The sequence below is a fragment of the Hemitrygon akajei genome, chromosome 29 (genome assembly GCF_048418815.1).
Source record: "Hemitrygon akajei chromosome 29, sHemAka1.3, whole genome shotgun sequence".
NCBI classification, from domain to species: Eukaryota; Metazoa; Chordata; class Chondrichthyes; order Myliobatiformes; family Dasyatidae; genus Hemitrygon; species Hemitrygon akajei.
Window position 1 is genome coordinate 31,061,146 of NC_133152.1, and position 26,365 is coordinate 31,087,510.

The following is a 26,365-nucleotide window of genomic DNA, read 5'->3' on the forward strand; positions in this document are numbered from 1 at the left end:
CTGTCTCCGTCCCCCATCAAATAAAAGGGTGAATGCAATGAATAATCGATAGGAAGGTCCTTTCCGTTTTTGAAAATTAATTAGAAACAGCCCAAGTATTTGAAAGAAAAGCACATTTGCCTCCCAGAGGACGTGTGTGAATCTACAACCTTCTTCTGCCACTGAGAAAGCTGTAAGTGCAAGCCCTTGTTGTCTTAAACGGCAACTAATATGATTCTAGGGGAATCGCAGACTCGGATCTTAACTACAATTAAACCACTGCAAACGTGTTGGCGTGGATTATTGAGCTGCTCCCAAAGGGCAAAATATTACAAATAACAAGAGCTTTGCTTTAATCCAGGAGCTGAATCTTAATAAAGATTTATCAGAAGAAACTGCCTCTTTGAGCATTGCACAAAATAAATTACTTTTAAATTGCCTTCATGTAGGCTGTTCAATCAATAAATGAAACATTCTTTAGGCAGCAGTGAGATGAATGAGCAGCCCATTTGCCTTTGATTAATGAAAGATCTGTGATATGTTTCTGATAAAGCACTCTGTACTTCAAAGAGTGCCGTGAGATCTTACACGTCCACCTGAACCGACAGCTGTGACCACAGTCTAATCCCTTATTTGAAAGACAGCACCAGGATGAGTTGATGAGGAGTCATACAGGAGTGAGACTGAGTCGGCTGGTTGAGTGGTGTCACAGCAACAACCTTGCACTCAACGTCAGTAAAACCAAGGAATTGATTGTGGACTTCAGGAAGCTGAAGGAATGGACACCGGTCCTCAAACAGGGGCCAGCAAGTTCAAGTTCCTGGGTATCAACATCTCTAAAGATCTATCCTGGGGCCAACATATTGATGCAATTATGAATAAGGCACTGCAGCGGCTATATTTCATTTGGAGTTTGAGGAGACTTGGATGTCACCAAAGACTCTATCAAATTTCTTTAGATGTACTTGGGAGAGCATTCTAACTGGTTGCATCACCATCTGGTATGGAGGGGCCACTGGACAGTCTTAGGCAAATCCATCATGGGCACTAGCCTCCTCAGCATTGAGGACATCTACAAAAGATAATGACTCAAAAAGGTGGCATCCATCATCAAAGATTCCCACCACCTAGGACTTGCTCTTTTCTTATTACTGCGATCAGAGAGAAGGTACAGGAGCCTAAAGACACACATTCAATACTTTAGGAACAGCTTCTTCCCCTCCACCATCATAGACAATAAACCAACCCATGAACACAGCCCTGCACTATCCTTGTTCTCATTTTGCACTACTTATTTAATTTAATATTTATATGTATTTATTGTAATTTATAGTATTTTTAATGTATTACACTGTACTGCTGCCACAAAATGACGAATTTCATGACATATTGTATGTCAGTAATATTAAACCTGAGATGATTCTGATGCAAACCAGAATGCATGCCTACATAGGGAGAGTGGTGGTGAGGTCTCACTGACTGAAACATTGGGTTAGTGTAACTCATTCAGCTGTTCAGTGAAGATTGTTTGGGCAATGTGGTCTTTCCTGGTGTGTTCTAAACAGGGCAATAGCAATAAAGACAATTCCTTGATGACTGGTACTCTAGTCTAATACCCAAGGACCTCAGGTGGATGCCTTATACAAAACCTCTGTTTGGCCCTTACAAGGGCTGGTGGAAAAATAGATCATCAATGCCACTGACATATGGACAATCCATTCTTAGAGCGAGTGTATTCATCAATCCATGAAAATTGGATTGAGAATTTTCTTTAAATTAGCTTCCTTTGTAAATGGCCCCTGCTTAGACTTGAGCAATGTGTTTAGTTTCAGTTGAATGCGCAGAAGAAAGTGTGATAAGAGAGTGGGGGAGACACATAGAGGACAAGAGACAGGAGTGACAATCACATAGAATTACAAGGGGAGGTAGAACAATACAGAGAAATGCTAACAGAGAACATCAGAGAGATGGACTAATAGAGACAGGCATAGAAAGAGACAAAAACACATTCACCAGTAAAAAAATCATTAACAAAGAAACAGACAGAGATACAGACAGACAGACAGACAGACAGAATCAGGATACAGAAAAGAACAGAGAGACGCTGATATAGATGCAGATAGAAGAGAGAGAGAGAGCTCTAGAAAGAGCAAGGCCAAGAATAAAATAGAGACTGGTATATAGATAGAGGAGAGAAACAAAGAGAAAGTCAGAGAACTATATTCCTCTTCTAATGTGAGTACCTCCTGATCCAAGGTTATAATTTGTTCCATTATGGGGTTGGTTGAAGAATGAATGTTACCAAGGATACCCCAGTGAATGATTGACTTGTACCATTCCCTGGAGAAAGGAAAATGAAGTGCAGCCAGGACCCTTCAGCTGGAGCGTCATCAAGGAAATGTCATGGATCTATTTTAAAAGTCGGAAGTCCAAAAGCAACTCTGCTTTGACTGTTGAAAGAAATTCCAGGTCACTGTTTCAACTGATGTTGCATCCAATGGTTGGATGTCTCACATTTCACAACACAGAACACGTGGTTAAGTTATATTGGAATATCTCAGATGTGAGAGAGCTGCAATGGTTTTGAAATTTGCACTCTGCTAATTCTGCACAGTGCTCAGCAGGCCACTGTGTCTGTAGAAGGCTGAGCGGGAACGGTGTGGCGGGGGGAGATGTGGAGTGGACTGGGGGAGGGAATGAAGCCTGAACAGCAACTACGGCAATCACATCGAGGTCCTGAGGCTGGTATGAGTCAGAGTCAGAGCCTCACAGCTGTCCAGCTATCTCCAGTTAGCTGACCGTATGATGAACCCTAGGGTTTATTTCCTAGTTCCCATATAATAAGGGAAATCAAGTTACATTGCACTTGCTGACCATTAACTGTGTTCAACTAGTTAGTGCTGCAGGTGATACTAGTTTGTGTGCCATGCAGACATGCTTAACTAATTCGATCAACACACACAAAATTCTGGAGGAACTCAGCAGGCCAGGCAGCATCTATGGAAAAGAGTACAGTTGATGTTTTGGGCCGAAACCCTTTGGCAGGACTGGAGGAAAAAAGCTGAGGAGTAGATTCAAAAGGTTAGGGGGAGGGGAGAGAGAGAACCACCGGGTGATAGCTGAAACCTGGAGGAGGAGGGATGAAGTAAAGAGCTGGGAAGTTGATTGGTGAGATGAGGTGAGAGAGGAAAAAGGGGATGGGAAATGAAGAGGGGGTGGTGTTTGGGGGGCATTACTGGAAGTTTGAGAAATTGATATTCATGCCATCAGGTTGGAGGCTACCCCGATGGAATATAAGGTGATGTTCCTCCAACCTAAGTGTGGCCTTATCTGGGCAGTGGAGGAGGCCATGGGTGGACATATCAGAATGGGAATGGGAAGTGGAATTAAAATGGGTGGCCACGGGGAGATTCTGTTTGTTCTGGTGGATGGAGCATAGGTGCTTGGTGAAGTGGTCTCCCAGTCTTTGTCAGGTCTCACTGATGTACAGGAGGCCACACGGGGTGTGCTTAACTGATTAGCGTGCAAGTAAAAGCAAAAAAATGCAGGTGTCGGAAATCTGAAACAAAAATAGAAAATGCTCAACAGGTCAGGCAGCATCCGTGAAGACAGAAGAAGAGCCAATATTTCCAGTTAGATGTTAGAAATAAAATGTGTTTTTCAGGGTGGATAGAAAGGAGGAAGGAGTGGTGAGAATTAAAGAGAAGGTTTGTGATGCCTGGGAAAGATAAAAAGACACTAACACTTGAGGCATTTGTTGTCCCCAGTATGTTTGGTCATATTTATCCCTCCACCAATATCGCAAAAAATAGGTTGTGTGGTTGCTATCGCAATACTGCTTATAGGAGCCTTGATGTGCGCAAAAGCATTATCTCATTTCTTACATAATGAACTATACACCCAAACGTACTGCCTTAACCATAAATCACTTGGTGCATCTTCAGACGGTGAAAGTACTTTGGAAATGCAAGCCTTTCTTCTTCTCCTGGGATCGGTGGTAAGATTTTCATTCTGAATTCTAGCCTCTAACCCTGTATGTGGACATTAAGGGATACCGCTATGAAGTTCCACGTGGTTGAATAGGACACTGGACTGTCACTGGCCTTAATGATAATGTGTTCCAGCCAAGCCTTGCAGTACCCAGGATGAAGTATGATGTAGCAGCTTTAAACAAGAGTACATGATTGAATTAGTTGGAAGTTTTGAGTTCAGACTATGAGCTCTCTTTCCAGAAGACCAAGCATTGGCACCAGATCCCACAACAAGCATGTCAGAGCAACAAAAGAGAGGCAAGATATAATGAAGCCAGTTGAATTGCAGTTCAAATATATTAAAAGATATTAAAGCTAAATGCTGCTGTTTTCATGCCTGTTCAAATTGATAATGATACAGCGAAACCATGAAGATGTTATTATATCAAGCAGCACCTGGGAAATCATTTTAGCAACATTATCCTTAAGATTCATTGGGCAGGAGGCAATGAGTAAACAGAGCTGTCTGCTTCTAATGGCAGTCCAGAAAGGAATGGAAATGTCTGCTTCAGCACATTCAGTGAGCGACAGTCCAGGGAGATCATTGATGCTCTTTCCTGAGCCTACAACTTCAACTTCACATTTGACTGTGAGCCAATTACAGATTAATGGCTGGTATTACTTTATTTAAAGACTCATCATCACTCTTGATCCAGCACCATGGGCTGATGTTTAATCAAAGTTACAGTTAAACTCCTTCATTATTCTCACTCTGCCTCTCTTACCCATGGTTAACTTTAAGCTCAAAGTTGCCATTTCTTGATATTTCTCACTTCCCCTGCCTAACTTCATCTGCCCGTCCCAACAACTCCCCATAAACCCACCGTTCTTTGAACTCCAGCCTCTTCTGTGCTTTCAACTACTAATAAACCACCCGTCACAACATCATGGGTCAAGCTCCCTGGATTCTCTCCCTAAACAACTTACTTCTCCACTTCTCCTGCTTCCTTAACCACTCCTATAAACTTTCCTTCTTCAACACTTCTTTGACACTCCCTCTTAATGATTGTGTGTTTGTATCTTTCTGTGACCGTGTCCTTCTGTGTTTGTCTCCCTCTCTGACTGTATCCCTCTGATGCCGTATCTTCCTGCGACAGTATCCCTCTGTGACCGTGTCCCTTTCTGACTGCATCTTTCAGTGACTGTGTAATTCTGGGATGTATCCCTACGGGAAAGGGGATTATTTTGCTGTTGTTGTCGTGACCTGTGTCGTTCTGTGGAACATTGTGGTCATGCTTTGTTGGTGCTGGTGGTGTAGTGGCATCAGCGCTGGACTCTGGGGCGAATGGTCCCGAGTTTGAATCCAGCCGGCTCCCTTCCATGCTTTACATCCGTGCCGGGTTGAGCGTCAAGCTAGCAACTGCTACAGAAACGCCACATGATGAGCAATCACCAAAAGTATCGGTGCAAAAAGCTTGTCATGACGGCACCCCGATGACTCCAACAGGAGTAAAGGGCATTCTTCTTTGTTAGTGCTGGAATGTGTGCCGACACTTGCCGGCTGTCCCCAGCACATGCTTAGGTCGTGTTGGTAGTCAATGCAAATGAAGCATTTCACTGTCTCCTTCAATGTACATGTGATAAGTAAATTGAAATCTGAATGTGAATCTATGAAGTGTTTTTCTGTGACTGTAGCCCCTGAAACTAAATCACAGTATGAGTGTACCCTCAATGACTATATTCATCTGTTCTGTTGGCAATTTGTCTATAATTTACAGTGGCCAATTAATCTACCAGCACGTCTTTGGGATGTGGCTGGAACGCAGCACACTTGGGATAACCCTCTTAGTCACAAGGTGAACGATATTAGCCCCGTTTGCCTTTGGAATGTGGGGGGAAGCTGGAGCACCCGGAGGAAATCCACACGGCCAGGGATGAATGTACAAACTCCTTCCTTACAGACAGTGATGGGAACAGAACTGCGATTGTTAATTGCTGGCGATCCAAAGCAATTGCACTAACCACTATGCTACCATCCCTCTCTTTGCACAAGGAGAACATGCAAACTTCATACAGCACTGGAAATCAGGACTGAACCCATAACCCCAGAGCTATGAGACAGCAGCACTACCCAGTGCACCACCAAATGCATGTAACATATGCTAGTTGCTTTTACAAAGCCAATATCACTCCATACCGAAGATTTTTTTAATGCCCTTTAATACATCTGGCAAGAAATTTGGATCAATGACAAGGAATAGGATTTATTAACACAAGAGATTCTGTAGATGCTGGAAATTTTGAGGAGCTCAGCAGGTCAGGAGAGGAATAAACATGCAGCGTAACAGGGCTGAAACCCTTCATCAGGACTGGAAAGGAAGGGGGAAGAAGGTGAGGGGAGGGGAGGGAGTGGAAGTTAGCAGATTAAATCAGTTGAGGGAGAATATGTAAAGGTGGGGAGGGATTATGAAGTAAGAAGCTGGGAGGAGATAGTGAAATAGGTAAAGGGCTGAAGAAGAAGGAATCTGATAGGGGGGGGACAGAGGTCCTTGGAGAGGGGAGAGGGGAACCAGAGAGAAGTAACGATCAGCTGAGGAGAAGAGAAGGTGTGAGAAGGGAACAACAATGGGAAATGGAAAATTAGAGAAGGAATGCGGGGAGAAATTACCAGGTTTGAGAAATCGATGCTCATGCATCAGGTTGGAGGTATGAGGTGTTGCTCCTTCAACCTGAGTTTGGCCTCATCATAGTAGTAGAGGAGGCTATTGTCAGAATGCCAGAATGGGAATGGGAAGTCACATTGTACTCCTTCACCTTTCGCACCTTCTTATTCTGGCTTCTGCCCCATTTCTTTCCAGTCCTAATGAAGGGTCTCAGTTTGAAAGGTTGAGTGTTTATTCCTTACCATAGATTCTACCTGCCTTGCTGAATAAGAGTAATGTTTCACATTTAAACTTTTCCATTTGTCTAACACATTGGATTAAGTTCCCAAGGAGCCTTTGATGTGGGGTCTTGGATGCTGAATGGTGCTTGGACATCTACTCACAAGAGCTTTCAGTTTAACCTGATGGAACACAGGGTCCATAACATTCTGTAAATAAAGCAAGACAGTAATCCCTTAAGCTCATGTTGACCAATGTTCTGACTGACCCAGTGGTGTCCTTTCACCCAGCTGTAATTGGAAAATGGGAATCTGTAAAGAGAAGGAACTGTTCCATCTAGAACTGAGTCTTTCTTAAAATGCTCACCTTCTGCTCTACCTCCAGAAACCTCTTCAAGTCATCGGTGTCCATCTGGTCCTTGTGGTTACTGTACATGAGCATCAGGAGATAGAGATCCCGTCGTGTGGACATCATCTTATAAAAGGCACAGAACTCTTCAAAGTCCAGTGTGCCTTGGTTGTCATCTGTGTCTGCTTCCTGGCGATGGAGAAAAGAAAGTTCCATTCAATTAATATTCCTGGATCCTGGATTCCTTGCTGGAACCAAAAATGTATCAGATAAAGTGAGGCGGCCATAATCTACAAAATGTCCAAGAAACAAAGAGGCACGAAGCCCCTCACAGTCCCAGGAAGTCAAAAGCATTCTACAAGTGGTGAAACACTTTTAAAGATTAGTCTCCAGATTTGCATTCACTTTCAGTTGTTTTACTGTCATATACACCAGAGCAATGAAATCCCTTGCTCAGCTGAAACACACAGAGTAAACAGTATACATGACAATAATAAATCCCAATGTAATTAAAGAAAGTTTCCTAAAGGTCTCAACAAGAAGAGCTGCCATATTCTCTTGCAGTTTCATCCCTACCTTCTTTGTTTTAAAATAATTTCTTCTGTCAGTCTTCTCTCTGACCTCTGTTATTGTTTGTTGGCTATTGAGCAGCAGAGGGCATATGAGCAGAGTGTACCCTGCCCTTGTTCATTGAGCAGAAGGACCTGCCAGCACTGACAGAGTGCTTTTCACTGTTGTGATGTAAGAACTGAAAATACAATTTGTGTATAGCAAGGGGGAGAAGCAGCCACAAGACTATAAGCATCCCAGAAATGTTAGGATTCTGGTAGATCAACATCATGACAGTGTGTTGGAAATCATGTTTCTTGAATTTCATTAATTTTTCTGAAGAAATGACCAAAAGAGGGGACAGTGGTTAATGTTGTCTGCATGGACTTTAGTGAGGCTTTTGGCAGGGTGAGACGTTATGACACCACCTAGATGGTTTGAGTACTGTAGATATTGAGAGGCGGGGAGTTGGAATGACTCCAGGTCCCGCCTGGATTTTTCTCATTTCACATTAATCATCTCCAGATCATGAACATAGGCACATCTCACAGGACCTGCCATCTTCCCAATGGCCTGGATCATGAGCACTGAGCTGGGTAGCTTCTGGTCAATAATCAGATTTGTTTATGTATCACACATACATTGAAACATACAGTGAAAGATGCCATTGGCATTAACAACCAACACAACCTGGGGGCAGACTGCAAATGTCGCCACACATTCCAGTGCCAATGTAGCATGCCCACAATGTTTGCAAAACAACACAAACACCAACAACAACAAGACAACAGCAAAACAAGCCCCATTGCTCCCATCCACCCACCTACCGAAGCACAGACACAGACAGTCCTCCAACCTCAGGACAGGCTGTCTCTAGGCCTCCAGAGAACCCATGGACTTGCAGACATTGGGCTTTTGACTTCTCCAGTGGACTTGCAGACTCACAGACCAAGGGCTTCAGCCATCAGGCCTCGACTTCTAGACTTCCAATTGACCTTCAGTATTGACCCCAGGACCCGCCAATAATGTTGAATGAGAATCATGGATGAGAACTGTGAACTCCAGCCATCAAATTCCAGACTCTCTGTTGGCCGGGTCCCCAAACACTAGGCCTCAAACTCCGACCTTGCTGACTCATATTCCGAGGGAGTCACCTGACTTCGGGCTTCCTGCCCGTATGGAACTAAGATCCCGGAACCCACCGATGATTCACTGGCCTGGGGAGGTCAGCAGCCATCATCCTCACTAGTCTGTCGACCCATCATTGGGCATGGATGTCCTTCGTTCCATTCCCATGTTGCTGATCTTCAAATGTGGACCAGAGGCCTAGACTCTGACCTGGCCTCTAACTCCCCCAACATCCCTGTTCCTCACCTGACCTCTGACTCCCCATCCAATATTCACACAGGCATCTCCTTCAGCCTAACTCCCATCTCTGAGCTGGAGCCTCTGCTCATGCCTGCCCCAAATCACCTGAGATCATGATCCAGTTTTCCTTAGTCGTCGGCTGTGTATGAAATGGGTGATATCTGATTGGGAATAAACAGGGTTCAAGCCCCACTCCAGAGCCCTGGGGTGACAGTGTAGTTCAGAAGGAAGGTAATGCTGATTTCAGACTAGCTCAGCTCCAGACACTGTCAATTATCTCAATTTGAGTTTTGAGACACTAGGACTCAGTTCTGGTTTTGAACAAATGAGAGTGTCCCAGTGTTCCACTCAACATTTTCAAGTCAAACTTGTGATGAGATAAACTTTAAGACCATAAGACACAGAAGCAGAATTCAGCCATTTGGCCCATTGAGACCCCTCCACCGTTCCATCATAACTGATTTATTATCCTTCTTAACCCCATGCTCCTGACTTCTGCCGTAACCTTTAACACCCTTAAATGTTACTATCTTCTTGGACACAGAAGATTTGAAAATAAGAAGAACACACAAAAAAAGGCTGGAGATAGAATGGGAAGAACTGAAAATTAAAATAGAGAAAATGGCGTGAGTGAGAGAGAGAGAAAGGGATTGATGATCAAAGAATGGACAGAGGTGGACTGAGAAACAACAAGACTAAAGTCTGACAGAATGTACAAGGGAAGGTGTACCCAGCAAGATGAAGGCAAACACAGACGTAAGAGAGAACGGCAGAGAGTGGGATGACGCGAGTCAAGCACTAGCTCACTTTCAAAGAGAAAGCGTAACAAAGAAAATGAGGGCAATAGATATAAAGCTGTGGCAAGAGAACAAGATGAAGAGATAAACACAGATAATTATCAACAGGATGAATGTGATGCCTGGACAGTATCCAATGGACAGACACTGCATAGGATGAGTTGTGCCCAAGGATAATATCTAATGTTGACGGGGCATGCTGCTTTCTCTGAGATAAACTACTGTTGGAATTCAGATGGTGCCCAAAAACCCAAATCATTTCTGACAACTGAAAGTGCACTCACTCTCCAGTAATGGGAAACATTATCGCGTGCAGATGCTCTGCACTGAGTTAATGACCACTTGAATATGTGCAGCACATAATGACAAATAAAGGAACATAAAAGGTAGCAGCAATAATCTGAGCAGAAAAAATAATCGGCAGCGAAAACAAATCAGTGGACGTCAAGTTGCCTCTGGCAGCAAATTTGTTGTCTCTATTATTTAGTAAGTGATAGCACACGGTTCATCAGCATAATAAATGAGTTTGTGGAAATCCAAGCTGCCATTCTGCCTGATTTAAAGAGAGCACAATGCAAAGTTCCAGCTTGTAATTCTGGTTTCTGCACTGTTGTAAGGATATATTGTATATTAGGAGGGCCGCTTTTCACTTGAGATGCTAATCCAAAGCCAGTTTCTGGGTTCTTATGAAGGCTCCCACATTCCAATGAAGAACATATTTTGGCGCTTAGGGTCTGCAAGCAATCACAATCATTCCAACCATCACAGTAGCTTGGGGTATTTCATCTTGTTGCCGGTTGTAGGACAATGCATTTGCAGAATTTGGGTTTGTAGAGTCACAGAGCACTACAGGACAGAAACAGGCCCAACCAGTCCATGCCAAACTGTTATTCTGCCTCAAACCTCACCTAGACCATAGACTTCTATACCCCTCCCATCCACGAATTTATCCAAACTTCTGTTAACTATTGCAATCAAGTCTAAATCCTCCACTTCTGCTGGCATCTCTTTCCATACTTGCATCATCCTCTGACAGAAGCTCCCCTTAAATATTTTATCTTTCACTCTTAACTTATGATCTCTAGTTGTAGTCTCACCCAACCCCAGCGGAAAAAGCCTGCTTGCATTTACCTTATCTATACCCCTCAATTCTGTACACCTCTATCAAACTTCTCCTCAATCTTCTATGTTCTAGGGAATGAAGTCCTAACCTGATCAACCTTGCCCTATTTTTATATCTCTCCCAGGGTTACCAGTCCTCCAGGGTTGCCTGTGGACTTCAAGAGTTAAAGGCAAAATGTGGAACAAAACATATTGGAGTGTTTTTGCAGGAGTGCAAGGTGGATGCAAGCAGGAGCACTGGGCTCAACAAATTGTCACTGGTCACATAATCACAAAGCTCTTTAATGATATGAATGTGTGTGTGTCTATGTCTGTATGTATGTGTTGTAGTTACACATGTGATTGTGTGTGCATGCACATGTGTATTAAAGGCATATATGTGTATGTACACATATGCGTGTGTGAATGTGTGAATAATTAACAGATGTTAAAATGCTCCTACAAGACGAGTCAAATTAAAATGCATGCACATACCCTCTGTAGATGGGGAAACTTCATTTATTTAGTTGTTTGTTTGGTTATTTATTTTGTGGTGCAGTTCAGAGTAGGCCCTTCCAGCTTTACGAGCCACACTGCCCCAGCAACCTTCTACAAACCCGATTAACCCTGACCAACTCGTGGGACAATTTACAATGACGAGGAAACCGGAGGGCCCAGAGAAACCCCATGCATTCCTTGATGACGTACAGACACTCCTGACAGAGTGGCGCTGGAATTGAACTCTGAACTCTGGAAAGGTGTAATAGCGTCACGCTAACCGCTAAGCCACCAAGCCCTGCTGGGCAGGGATCACTCATCATATAAAAGCCCTTGGCGTTGGAAAGCCAGTGTGGGTTCTTCAGAAAACCACTGGCAGGTGAACAGTGAAGCCGCCGCATGAAATTTTTTGATAGCTTTTCCAGCTGTAATCCTAGGAACAGTTGTCAAACCCATGCTTGCTTCTTGTATCTCCTGTGGTCCCAGCTGACACTGCCCCAAATCCAAAGGCTCAGAACATTGTATCTCCTCTCTGCAGCCTCTTTAATCTGCTCTTTTTATTTTTATAAGTGTGATGTAGTCTGAACCTTATGCAGGGTAATGTAACTGGTGGAAACGTTCAGAATGCACAACCGCCAATATCAGGTTGGGGCTCGCTTTAAGAGGCTGGCCTGACGTGATGAGATAATTATGTAAAGGACTTTTACCGTGCTTTGCGTTCAGCTTTTGGTGTTCAATAAATGAATTGCCTCAGTTTTTCTTAAACATTAAAATGCCTCCGCCATTTTATTTGTAAAAATCTACATTGGTGACCCTGATGTTCCAGGATGATTTCAGAGTTATTGAACATGTCGGCTAATGCCGTCACTTTGAAACTGCTGGAGTTTTGGGAGCAAAATGCTGTTGCTAGGTTTGTACAAGCCAAAACCCAACTTGCTCTATGAGAAATCTCCACCGACAATACCAAATACTGTATTTCTATGTGACAGCATCGCTCAGTAACTCCACAGCTGTGAGAGTGGTCAGCCTACAAGAACAAGTGCCTTAACACGACGAGCACTTAATGCTGAAAACTCACCTTTTACAGACTTTTGTACCATCAGAGTCTAAGCACACCAAACAATTGCTCTCCTTGCCTGGCCTCCGTGAAGCTAAGCTGTTGGAGTAAATGGACCACGTGCTGTCTGTCCTGGAAACTCACCATCTTTGTTTTATTTTTAAAGAGTTCCTCATGTGGCAAATGCTTGATCAAGTCTGCTTAGCCCACACCAATGCAGCCATGAAGGACTACAGGGAGCATGCTAAAATGGCTCATAGTCTATATCAGCCAAGCAATGGTGCGTCATTCCTCCTTCTTTCTCTACCTCAATGAGCCCGATCAGCGAGGCTCCTGACATAAGGATGCCCGCGGCTGTGAAAGAGACAACCCCAAGTCTGTGCTTTTACCATGCCCGCTTCGATACAAATGCTAGGAAATGCCGACCACCTTGCAGCTTAGACAGCGCCAGTGCATTGGGACATCCAGCTGCCAGGGTCATCCAGTGTTCGTTACAGACGTCCTTTCAGGGCAACACTTCCTGTGTGACATGAGTGATCAAGTGAATGTGCAGCCAGCGTCGCCCATGAATGAGAAGGCAAAGAGTGACGAAACCTCGCTGGAGGCTGCCAACAGCAGCAGGATTCAGACCTACAGAGCACGACAGGTGATGCAAAACAAAGGGTGAGCACCACATTTCTACAGCTGGCTGCCAGTCAATGCCCGCACACGTAGACTGGACCCAGTAAAGCTGGCAACTGCAAAGGCTGAGTTTCCCAACTTGGCATTGTATGCCAGTTGAATAGCCTCTGAGCTTCACCCCTCCATACGGTCCCTAAGTCTGATGGTGGTTGCTGCCTTAATGAGGCCACTGCCCCCCGATCGTTACCCGGTCCCACACATCCAGGACTTTTCAGCACTAGCCGGAAAGTTAATTTTTTTCTAAAATCGATCTAGTTAGGGGATACATCAGGTGCCTGTGTGCTCGGAGGACATTCCCAAAACAACTATGATAACACCGTTTGGGCTCTTTGAGTTTCTGTGCATGACATTGGGGCTGAAAAATCCAGCATAAACTTTACAAGGCTCTGTATTAAAAGACTTAGATCTTCTTTTTGTTTACCTAGATGACATACTTGGCGCCAGTGCATCTAAATCCAAACATGGGTATCATCTCCACACACTTTTCGATCACTTAAGCCAACACGGGTTGATTATTAACCCTGCTAAATGTCAGTTTGGGTTGTCAACCATTGACCTTCTCAGCCATCGCATCTCTGCAGAAGGTGCGAAATCCCTCTTATAAAGGTAGCCACTATAATGGATTTCCCACCACCCCACACTACTAAAAAAACCTACAGGAGTTTTCAGGCATGGTGAATTTCTATCACCACTTCATTCAGAGAGATACTGAAATTATGCTTCCCCTGTATTGTGCATTTAATGGCAGTACCCCAGTCACATGCTTGATTGGTCAGCGGGACATGACCAGGGCATTTAATGATACCAAATAAGCTCTTTCCAATGTGACCCTGTTGCCGTAACCGCTCCCCATCACACCTATAGCCATCACTGCTGATGCTTCAGACTGCGCTGCAGGTGCTGTGCACGAATATTTGGTCAGAGGTGTGTGGTAGCCACTTGCCTTTTTCCGTCCCCTGAAAGGAAGTACGGCATGCTGGACTGTGAGCTTCTTGGCCTCAATTTGAACTGACTGGACTGCAGCCAGTGGGCAAAAATTAACAACAAAGTCCAGGCAGCTTGAGGCACTTTTGAGATCCCTAAGTGATGGTTCGACCTTGTCAATGTGGACTTTGTTGGCCTTCTTCCCACGGTTTCACAGAACTCCGTACCATGGTGGACCGTACCATGAGGTGGTGAGAGGTTCTCCCTCTAGCATCGACGATGGCTGCAGATGTAGCTTGGGCATTCATCAGCACTTGATTGCTCAGTTTGGCATCCCATCTGATATTTCTCTGACTGTGGTCACAATCCATATCAGATCTCTGGGCGGCGATGGCCTAGAAGCTCAGCATTAGGCTATATCACACCATGGTGTATTACCTGCAGCCCAATGGCCTAAGCGAGCGGTTTTGCCACTGCTTAAAGGCTGCCCTGAGGCTTCCCTGATGGATGAGTATTGGCAAGATTGTTTCCCTTGGATCCTGCTGGGGCTCAGAACAGCTCCAAAAGAGAACCAGCAGTCGACCACGGCTGAAATGGTATAAGGACATCCATTACGTATGCCAGGTGATCTTATTCCTGATGCCACGATCACTTGGCTTGGTCGGTCTCTCAACAGCATTCCAGCCTCATCAGTAAGTTCAACTCCTTGGCACCAATTCTACCTCCCATCAAGGCGCAAAGCACTCTTCGGTACCTGCTGATCTACATTCTGCCTGTTCATTTTTGTCCACAATGATGCACACCAACATCCCCTCAAGCCCCCTTACAATGGCCCATTCTGCGTTTTTGGAACGGGGAGAAGGCTTTTATCATAGGTAAGAGAGGTAAACCTGAATGTGTTTTAGTAGATCGCCTTAAACCGGCCCACCAGGATTTGGACGATTCCGCTACCATTCCCCTGCTGTTGTGACATGACCATGAGCATGTCAATACACCTCTGGATGAGCCAGAGGTGCCTTTCGTTCATCCACTGTGGGCATCTCGTCCGAGCTCCAGACAGGCTCACAATGACAGTTTAAATTAATTCTGGGGAGGCCATATTGGGTAATGTAATTGTTGGAAAAGTACACTCTGTACTTCATAACCACCAATATTGGGTTAAGGTTCACTTTAAGAGGCTGCTCTGACGTGATGAGGTAATTACGTAAAGTATTTTTACTGTGCTTTGTGTTCAGTTCTTGGTGTTCAATAAATGAGTTTTCTTAAACATAAATTGCCCCCGCCATTTTATTTGTGAAATCTTACACTTAGCCTTCCATCTGGAATAATCCAGGAGGTAAAGGTTCAAAGTTCAAAGTAAATTTATTATCAAACTACGTATGTGTCACCATATAGTACCCTGAGATTCATTTTCTTGTGGACGTTCATAGTAGAGACAAAGAAACACAATAGAATCAATGAAAAACCACACACAAAGAGGGACAAACAACTAACGTGCAAAAGGAAACAAACTATGTAAATACAAAATAAAAACAAATAACAAAAGATAAACAAACAAACCAACAGAAAACAGCAAATAAATAAATAATATGGAGAACATGAGTTGTAGAGTCATTGAAAGTGAGCCCATAGCTTGTGGAATCAGTTGAGTATTGAAGTGGGTGATGTTATCCACGCTGGTTAAGGAACCCGATGGTTGAAGGGTAATAACTGTTCCTGAACCTGATGGTGCGGGATCTAAGCTCCTGTCCCTCCTTCCCAATGGCAGCAGCGAGAAGAGAGCACGGCCTGGTTGGTGGGGGCCCTTGATTATGCATGCTGCTTTGCTATGGCAGCGCTCCTTGAAGATGTGCTCTATGACAGAATTTTTTTTTAAAGTACTGGGCAAAATGGGAGTAAAATCAGATAGTACTTCTTCATTCAAAGGATGGGTTCGTGCTGGGACTCTCTCCATGCATAAGTCACACCCCATGAATCCTGCTTCCTGCCAACTTAATTAAAGTCTTATCATAAACACTGCATATTACATTGCAAGGATGAGATACAAACAATTTCAAGAAGATCATTATCAGCTTCCTAAGGGCATTATTTCATATTTTCAGGTCAGTTATAACATTTGCTCCACTGCTGACTTAATTTTAAAACAGTATCTTTGGCAATAAACAAAGGCCAGGTCACCTAGCAACATTATTAGTTCTGTTTCATAAAGAGATGACTGGGCCCCGAAGAACACGGAGCACAAGGTCTGTGTGCTTCTCATCAAACAGCTCAAGACTTTCAACAGATCAGGCACTTGGCAACAAGATTTGTTCTGGAAGGAGCCATTCAGGGCAACTACAGGGTCAGCAGTCTGATGCCCATTACGAGAACTCAAAGACACTACAGGAATCTTGGGGCTTCTCAACATTGAATGGAGGTGAAGGAGAGATGACATTCAGAGATGTCTGCAGTGTGTGTGGACTTCTCATTCTCTGAGGATTGTCACCTTGTCATGGTTTGTGAGTTCCTGAGATCCCGAGAGTGTTACTATCTGCACCTTAGCTCCTGGTGGGGTCACCCATGTCTGTAAGGTCAAGGAGGAGGTTCCAGACAAAGAGCTTGGAAGGTCCAAGCAAGACCTCAATGGTGGAGCTAACAGAAGATGATGACATATCACAATGGCAGTGAAGGCTGCAACAGCGAAGGACCCCCAGTCATCTTGAATTCCATGCCACTGGACCCTGACACCAATCTGTATGGTGACTACCCGTGCATCAACCTCCTCACTTTAAATGAAGTCATGCACAGACATTCTCTGTTAAGGAAATAACCCCTTGGGAGAACATCATACTCGACTCAAATTATCACACTACTACACTGCTACGTGAACTGAGACAAGTTGCTGAAAGACAGATTATGAAGTGTGATGCTGGAGAGTTCTGCAGCCATTGAGTCTTGATGCAGGGGCCCCCACCCCCAGCAGCAAAACAAAAATAAAACTTTAGAGACACTTTAAGGAAACTGTGTTGGTGTTGCCACAATGGACCAATTGGCTTTCCTTACTGGAATCTCAGTATGCACTCTCTATCAACTGGTAAAAGCGGAATGAATTAAGGAATTGATAATTTCATGCATCTCTGAGATATAAAATTTTCAAATCAGTTTCACACAGCAATTAATAAAATGCAAAATATTAATGACTATGCAAATGAGGACAAGCCTGCCTTAAGCTCAGCGGTGGTGAAGTATCACAGGAGATAAGTGGAGCTGCTGAAAATTCAGCATATAGTTTTTCTCACTCACTTTCCTTAACGAACATGGTGTGCACCACTGAAAATACACTTGTGTTTGGATCTCTTAGGCAACATTTAACCACTGGTTTTCAAAGGATAGGTCTGCCCTTATACAGTGCCTCTCATACCATCCAAATACATCAATGCGCCTTGCAGCCAATGCAGTCATTTTGCAGGAAAGGTAGCGGCCAATTTGTGCACCCAAGCTCCCACAGATAATCTGCTTTATTACTGATGTTGGCTGAGGAGTAACTATTGACTCAGGACACCCCGCCATCTTCTCTCATTCAGTGGCCACCTGGTTTAATCCATCCACTTGAGTAGGAAGACAAAGCCTTAGTCATCTGAACAATGGCACATCCTTGCCTTTATCAGATGAGGAACTGAGTTCAAGAGTCAGGAGGATGTGTTCCAGCTTTATAAAACTAGGCTGCCTCTGGAATATAATGTTCCAGTCTGTTCATGCCATTATAGGAAGGATGTGAAAGCTTTGGAGAGGGTGCAGAAGAGGTTTATCAAGGTGCTGCCTGGATTAGAGGGCACGTGTGATAACGAGAGGCTGGATCTTTCAGTTTAAGATGGTCCTGGTGAAACACTCTGACGACTTGCTGGCAGCAAACAAAACTACTAACTACTCTATCAATCACACTTTTTTTTGGTAAGCAATCACTGAAATCAATAACCTGTAACTCCCCTTTCAGAGCTGAGCCTTCGAACCACCTGTATGACCCGGTAATTTTGTGATGTAAACTGAAGTCTCTGAGGTACAGTGTAGTCACAGCATGGTGTGTACAGGCCTAACTGAGGCAGTGCGGCCTGAGCCAAAGTATGGCCTTGCTAGAGTGGACGGAGCTGATTTGAAGTGGCAAAGCCGCAGTGAGGCGAAGTCAAGATGGCGGGCTCGGTCCCGTGAGTAATGAACAAGCCGATGTTTGACTGAATTCAGCGCCAGGTCATATTGGAAAAGTCAGGGTGTTGGGGCTGGAGGAGAGGGACGGGTTAGTGTTCAGCTCACTGCTCGCAAGGCTTACTCGTCTCTGTGCTGAACTGAGGCCGTGGCCTGCAACTCACAGACTCCTGGATCGGCTGTGACTCGCTTTTGTGAACTTCAGTTCTGAATGTTATTTGCTTACTTTTATTGTTTGCACAATTTGTTTTTTATTGGGTCTCTGATGGTCTCTTTTAATGAGTTCTATTGGGTTTCTTTGTTCTGAGGCTGCTTGTAAGGAGGCAAATCTCAAGGTTGTATGTAATATATATACTTTGATAATAAATGTACTTAGAACTTTGACAAACTGGGATGTTTTGTGAGTGGTGGAGACTGACAGGAGCTTTAATAGATCATTATAAGATTATGATAGGCATAGATAGACTAGACGGCCAGCATCCCCAGGGTTGAGATGTCTAATACTAGAGAGTATGTATTTAAGGTGAAAGGGGGTAAGTTCAAAGGACCTGTGAAGGGGGAAATGTTTTTTAGTGATTGGTGCCTGGAATGTGCTGCCTTGTGTAGTGGGGTAGATAAATACAAAATAGAGGTGTAGGCACATGAATGTACAGGAAATGGAAGGATATAGACATCCTGTAGACAAAAGGATTTAGTTGGGCATTTGATGACAAGTTAGTTCAGTGCAATACTTTGGGCCAAAGAGCATTTCCTGTGCTGTTCTACAGAATGGTCTGTTCTAATTCATCTTCTTCTGGGGATGAGGACCACTGACCAAGAACATGAAGCTCAAGTCACACCAAGGAGCAAGACTTCTGTGTTGATTTGAGGAGAAGGAGGAGGAGACGGGGGATGAGGAATGGTGTTACAATTAATCCGGAGTTAGCAAATGGGCTACCACAATGCTCTCCCCACAGCTAACGCTTACACCTTTGAATACAAGCAAAAGGTGGCATCCAGGAGCAAACCGAGTGCCTATGAATTTGCCCCAACACCAAGCAACTGAAGTAAAAAGAAATGGATGTTAGTATTTGGGTAGCTCTCTCCATTGTACAGGACCTGGTTTAACCACTTTTATAATTATGAGCTTCCTATTTAGACTTGCCACACACCTCTACTGTCTTCTATGCTCTCTAGCATTGTGCAACCACTCACCCCCTCCCTACCATTTGCTCCTATTGCATCCATACTGGCTTTCACTTTGCCTGCATTGGTCTCAAGAGGGGCCTCACTAAATGTGAGATTCTTTCAGTAGATGCACGAGGCATCGAGTATTTGGTTGCTATCTGAGTTACTCCCTCTCTAGTGTGACGTATTTTATCGATTTCCTTTGAACAATAAAGATGAGAGTGACCAGCAGAAAGACCGAGAGAAATGAAAGATCATTTTATTGGAGAAAGCACTACAACAGGCAAAGGGAAGCAACCAGAGGTTACTAGCTTAAGATAATTGGAGGGGAAATCACAGAGCGGGGCATGAGAAAAGTTCTGTTGTACAGCATAATGCTGTCGTCCGGAACTTGGAAGGTATGTGGAAGCAGATTCAACAATTACGTTCCAAAGGGAATGTGTAAATATGGGAAAATAGGAATTTGGAGGAAATAAGGTAGGAGCAGGAGAGCAGGATGAATGGATAGTCGTTTGGGAAGGTTATGAGAGGCACAAAGGCTGAATAGCTTCCTGTGTTGTAGGAACGAGGAAAAACAATGTAAAAAAAAAGGAGAAAATGATGTAAAAGCTGGGCATGAAATACATTATCTAATGCTTAGAATGATCTCAATCTGAGGTGCTGTTAACTAAGCTAAAGGGAGGCACAAAAAGATTCAACACCCTCCAATTTGTGTGTGATGGAGGTGGTAGTTGTGTGGAAAAACAGACCCATGGTTGAACACGCAGCTCCTCTTTGTAGAGATCAAAATTTTCAATGTTCACCTGATTACGACAGAATTAAAGTCTTGCGGCTAGCACAACACTATTCTCGCTCGAGAGTCAGGGTAAATGATGTGTTAAAGTCGTCAGTTGCTGAGAGTCAGGATATATGTCGGCCATCAAACCACCAACCTCCGACCCAGTGATCTGAGAACTACTCAGCTTTACAAATCAAAGCTGAATTAATTGTAATGGCTTCTAATGACCTTTATGTAAGAACTTGGCTTCCTCAAGAAGGAGAGTTCTCTTTAGATTGTGTGAGAAATTGGATGAAGCACGCAGCAGCTAGACACCTCAAAGGCTGTGCCAGCCAGAATAAACATTTAAAGTGGGATAATAAATATGTGATTAGTTACAATTGTAGGTCGTGTACCAAACCATTAAGTCTGGGTGCAAAGTTATTTTAAAGTCGGTAGCATTTTGCAACTGAACACTGAAATCCGATTCCCCTGGAGCAGAGCTGCCCACGTACATCAAACAATCACAGTTCTGTCTGATGTTTCTTCAGTATTTCAACTGTTTACCTATTGAATCCAACTGACATTTAATCCACTTGCACAATTCCCCCCAGACCTATTTCCTATCCAACCCTGATAGGTAAAACATCTGACTGCAATCATTATTTCACTGGGGATATCTCGAGATAAAGCACCAGATTTCACTGGGAGTGTGTCGTATGTTGGGATGTATAACGGCATCAAGTCATCTTGTGTACAAGCTGCTACTGGAATCATTTAGAAACACACACAAATTACTGGAGGAACTCAGCAGGTCGGGCAACATCTATGGAGAGAGGAATAAACAGTTGATGTTTTGGGCCAAGACCATTCATTGTGACTGGAAGAGAAGGGGGCAGAAGCCAGAATAAGACAGTGGGGTGGGGGAAGAGATATAAATTGACGGGTGAAAGGTGAAGCCAGATGAGGGGGAAGATGGGTGGGTGGGGAGGGGAATGAAGTAAGAAGCTGGGAGATGATAGGTGGAAGACGTCAGGGGCTGAAGAAGAAGAAATCTAAAAGGAGAGGACAGTGAACCACAGAGGAAAGGAAATGAGGGTCACTAGAGTGTGGGGAATCATATACGATGATTAGTTTCAATCTGCTGACTAGACCGAATATCCTTTGCAACCTATTCTCTTGGTTTTGCTGATCTTTCACTTTCCTTTTGAGCTTCGTTACAGGTTAGTCCTCGCTTTCATCCTTCTGTTCCCTTCCTGCCTGACACCTTGTATCTGCAATAGATGGTTAATCTCAGTCTCTTTCTCTTAAACTTCATATGTATTCACAGTTGGGGACTGCCTGGGTTTGATTATGGATTAGACTTAACTATCAACAAACTCAAGGTGGTGCAAAGAACTAGTGATTGGTGCAAGGAAAGCTCAGAGGGTGGGAAAGAACTCATACCTTCAAAAGCAGCAGGAGGAGAGGTGCTTAAGATATTATCAACAGCCTGCATCTTTCGATTTTGAAATTAATCAAGGTTAAGTTCACTCCTTGCCATAGAAAGAGACTGGTACGGAACCGTTATTCTAGCCAGTGGCCCTATTCAGCATAACTCCCTGTCACAGCCGCTAACTCTTGGGGATGCCTGCAATCTTCAAGTGATTGCTCTGTATGGGCCAAAGAAACATTAAGGTCCTAAAGAAGGATCTTGGTCCTTTACTCCTCTCCAAAGATTCTGTTGGACCCTCTGAGTTCTTCCAGCATTTTGTGTGTGTTGCTCTAGATTTCCAGCATCTTGTGTTTACGACCTGTGTTCTTCATTACCTGCAAAAGGCATTGATGGAGGGAGAGGGGGAGTTGGGAGGGCGGGGAAGCATTAGGTTTGAAAGCATCCAACTAGGGAACAAAGAAGCGATTCACTTTCTGATTGGTAAAAGGCAGGAACCACAAGAAGAGCACATTGGAAGGCAATGGCTGGAGTGTCAGGATGGGGGTAAAACCTCGAGGGGTATATGAGCCATTGTGGGCAATTGTACTCCGTGAACTGTCAAAATTGTTTGTGCATTGATGGTCTTCCAGCTGGAGATTGGAACTGGCTGCACTTACAGCTCCACTTCCTTGATCTCGGATATGTCAAACACTGACTCGAATTAAAGGTGAACAAAGATTGAGCCGCAGTTTCCACCCACTGAGTGATGGGTTTTGTCAGTTATCACCTAGTTAACTGGGTCTGAGATTGGACTACAGGGGTCACTCACTAGTCTATCTTAGAATCAGAAACCATAAGAGAAAGCAGCAGGGAAGGGAAAATTTCCCAATAAAATTATGTGTTGCTATATGAAAATTAACTTGCTTCACTAGAGTGAGGGTAGGATTGATCAGGGATAAAGTTGGAGGAAGTAGGACAGATCCTTAAGGAATTCACCAGTGAGAGGGACTGTGATAAATGGAGGGACAGTGTCAAACAGGCTGATGTGTTGGAACATGTCAACATTAAGAACGGGTATGTGCTGGAACTTTTGGAAAAACTTTACAATAGATAAGTCCCCAGGGCTGGATGGGATATTCCCCAGGTTACTCAGGGGAAGTGAGGGAAGAGTTTGCTGAGCCTTTGGCAATGATCTTTGCATCCTCAAGGTGGCAAGTGTTATTCCTTTGTTCAAGATAGGCAATAGGGATTATCTTGGAAATTATAGAACTGTGAGTATCACCTCAGTGATGGGCAAACTATTGGAAAGGATTCTTAGAGACAGGATAATAAGCATTTGGAGAAGCATAGTAGGATTAGAGATAGTCATTATGGATTTGTGAGGATTAGGGCATGCCTCACAAGCCTGATTGAATTCTTCGAGGAAGTGACGAAACAATTTGAAGGTAGAGCAGTGAATATGGTGTATATGGATTTTTAGTAAGATGTTTGACCATTTAACTCATATGAAAATGTTGAATAAATGGTCTCCAAGTTTCCTCAAATTTAACTGAAGAATCAAAAACCACGCTTCTAATTTTTTCTAAACTCAAACAAGAAATAGTTTGAGAAAACCACTGAAATACAGTTGGAGGGTTAATTTCTTTCCAATTCAGTAAAATAGATTTTCTAGCCATTAATGTAACAAATGCAATCATTCGTTGAGATGAAGCGGATAGACGATTATTATCTATTTTTTTGGGGTTTTTTTTCTCTTTTTCAATTCTTTTACATTAATACTATGAGTTTGGGAGGCCTTATATATTGATTATTACATATCTGATTGTCTATTTAAACTATTAATTATGTACTCTCAAACATTTTGTATTCATATTTCACTTATGTTTTTCTTAAAATTAATAAAAAGATTTAAAAAGAAAGTAAGATGTTTGACAAGGATCCTCATGAAAGGCTAATTCAGCAAGTCAGGAGGCATGGGATCCAAGGAAACTTGCCTATGTAGATTCAGAATTGACTTGCTCACAGAGGCAGAGGCTGGTATTAGATGGAGCATATTCTGCCTGGAGGTCAGTGACTAGTGGTGTTCTGCAGGGATCTGTTCAGGGATCCTGCTCTTGTGACTTTTGTGACTTGGATGAGGAAATGGAAAGGTGGATTAGTAAGTTTGCGGGTGATACAAAGGTTGGTAGTATTGTGAGGAGAAAAGATTTACCAGGAATCTGCCAGGATTCAAGGGCATGTCTTGTGTAGAAGGGAGCATGTCCCTTCGGTAAGATGGTGGCGCGCTTGGTTGCAGTGACCTCTCTGGGTCCAACAAATGGTGCAAGTATGTTTCAAAAACGTTTTTCTTGGGATCGCAAGACCCTATTGGACATTGGTAATATAAAACACTGCAAGTCCGATTCATTGGTTCATTGGTGAGACCAATGGCAGGGAGCTGTGTGCTCTAAGCTGTTGCATGGAGCAGACCCTCGTGTTGTGACATCATCAGTTACAGTCACTCAGGGGAGAAGGTGTGGAAGAGAACAGAGAGCATTCTGGATTCATGCTGGGTTGAGGGCTGGCCCCTGCAGGCCAACTCTCCCGTCAGTGCTGCCCTCCAGTGTTCGCTCCATGGAAGACAAGCTGGATTGTGATCAGGAACCACTGCGTACTTGTCCGTGTAGAAAAGTGGCTCCAGGACAACATCCTGTACACCACTAATATTCAGCACATACCACTCAGACACTTGGGCTAAAATTATTTTTGCGACTTAATGTGCTATTGCAACTGTATGTACTGTGTGCTGTATGTGACTGAATGTACTCTGTTTTGCACCTTGACCCCAGAGAAACGCTGTTTCATTTCGCTGTATATATGTGTACAGATTATTGACAATTAAACTTGAAAGGTTTAGCAACCTAGGACTTTTCTCTTTGGAGTGAAGGAGGGTGAGATGTGACTTGATAGAGGTGTATAAGATGATAAGAGGCAATGATAGAGTGGACAGCCTTCTACTCAGGGCAGAAGTGATAATACAAGGGAGCATAATTTTATGGGGACTGGAGTAAACTATAGGGGGGGATATCAGAGATAGTTTTTTTTTTGCAGAATGGTGGGTGCAAATGTAATCCACTACTAGGGTTGTGGGTAGAGACAATATACATTAGGGACATATAAGAGACCTCTGGATAAGCATGAGGACAAGTGGCGGAAAGTGTGCTGACTGGTTGCATTACGGCCTGGTATGGGAACACCAGTGACTTTGAACAGGACAGTCTACGAAAGGTAGTGGATTCGGCCCAGTACATCATGGGTAAAGCCCTCCCAACCATTGAGCATATCAACATGAAATATTGCAATAGAAAAGCAGCATCCATCATCAAATATCCCCACCACCCAGCCCATGCTCTTCTCTCGTTGCTGCCATCAGGCAGAAGGTACAATTGCCTCAAGACTAATACCTTGTACCACCAGGTTCAAGAACAGTTACCACCCCTCAAACATCAGGCTCTTGAACACAAGGGGATAATTACACTCATTCTATTTCTGGTGTTCCCACAGCGGATGGTCTCACTTTAAGGTCTCTTTATCTTGTTATTCCGCGCTCTCGTTATTTATTGCTATTTAATTATATTTGCATTTGCACAGTTTATTGTCCACTGATCCTGTTTACAGTTACTGTTCTATAGATTTGCTAAGCATGCCTGCAGAAAGAAGAATCTCAGGGTTGTCTGTGGCAACACGTATGCAATGATAATAAATTTTACTTCGAACTGTGGATGAAAAAATAATGCAAGGTACGTCGGAGGGAAGTGATTGATCTTGAAGTAGGTTAAAAGGCCAGCACAACATCGTGACCTGAAGGACCTGTGCTCTATGCCAGTCCAAACAAAGGTTTTAAAAGATTTGGAAAATGATGGTCATACAAACAATATGGAATATGCAAAAATGAAGCTAAGCTCTCTTCAAATAGGCCTTAAGACACTTGTGATTATGTGTTAGGCTCAACCATCTGGGCTGGGTAATGACATATGGCACTCGCTATTAAGTACAGTCATTACTTAATGGTGTGTGTAATTCTGTAAAGGCTGAAGAAACTAGACAATATTATACTGAACCCTTAAGAAAACCTTTTACGTCAAAACTCATTTACACAACCCGAAAAGTGCAGGCTGTCTGTTATGTTGTTTAAAGGAATGGAAGACCTTGCACAGTGTCATTGTGTCCAGTGACACTCGTGAGAGGGGGGGGCAGATGTTCACGCAACACCTCATTTTCCTAAATAACCCTTTAAATTGCTTAACCTCCCCCATTGACTCCTCCTTAGCCGATGGGAGTGGGGAAGATCATTTGAAGAACGTCGAGGTTAAAGCGTATCAAATTGATGTTCACATTAGTGGCCATCAGAGATGGAACCTTAACTTACCCTTCCCTCATACAGTAGCAAACTCCCACAGATCACCCATTCATCCTCTTTATATGAGGAAGTACAAAACTAACTCAGAATAAAACTATTTTAGCCCAGTATGTTGATCTCTGTACTTCTATCTGGTTTCTTTTGCTATATATTTATTTCCAGTCAGTTGGCTCCTCTGTGCCTGGAACCACATGCCTTTTAGTTGAACAGATTAAATAATGTAGGAGGGATTTGAGACTAAACTCCCAAAAGCATCTCCCACCACATTTAAACATGATCTAATTCTTTATCAAG

The 26,365-nt window shown here is 43.5% G+C and overlaps 1 protein-coding gene across 10 annotated transcripts in view; it reads right to left on the minus strand.

The window, feature by feature from the left end:
- plch2a (phospholipase C, eta 2a) overlaps positions 1-26,365 on the minus strand; it is a 324,151-nt gene that overhangs the window by 99,170 nt on the left and 198,616 nt on the right. For all 10 annotated transcript variants that reach the window (XM_073032106.1, XM_073032111.1, XM_073032109.1 and 7 more), the window contains one exon: positions 7,199-7,369. In XM_073032106.1, the coding sequence (XP_072888207.1) occupies positions 7,199-7,369 (171 nt within the window). The remainder of the gene's footprint in view (positions 1-7,198; positions 7,370-26,365) is intronic.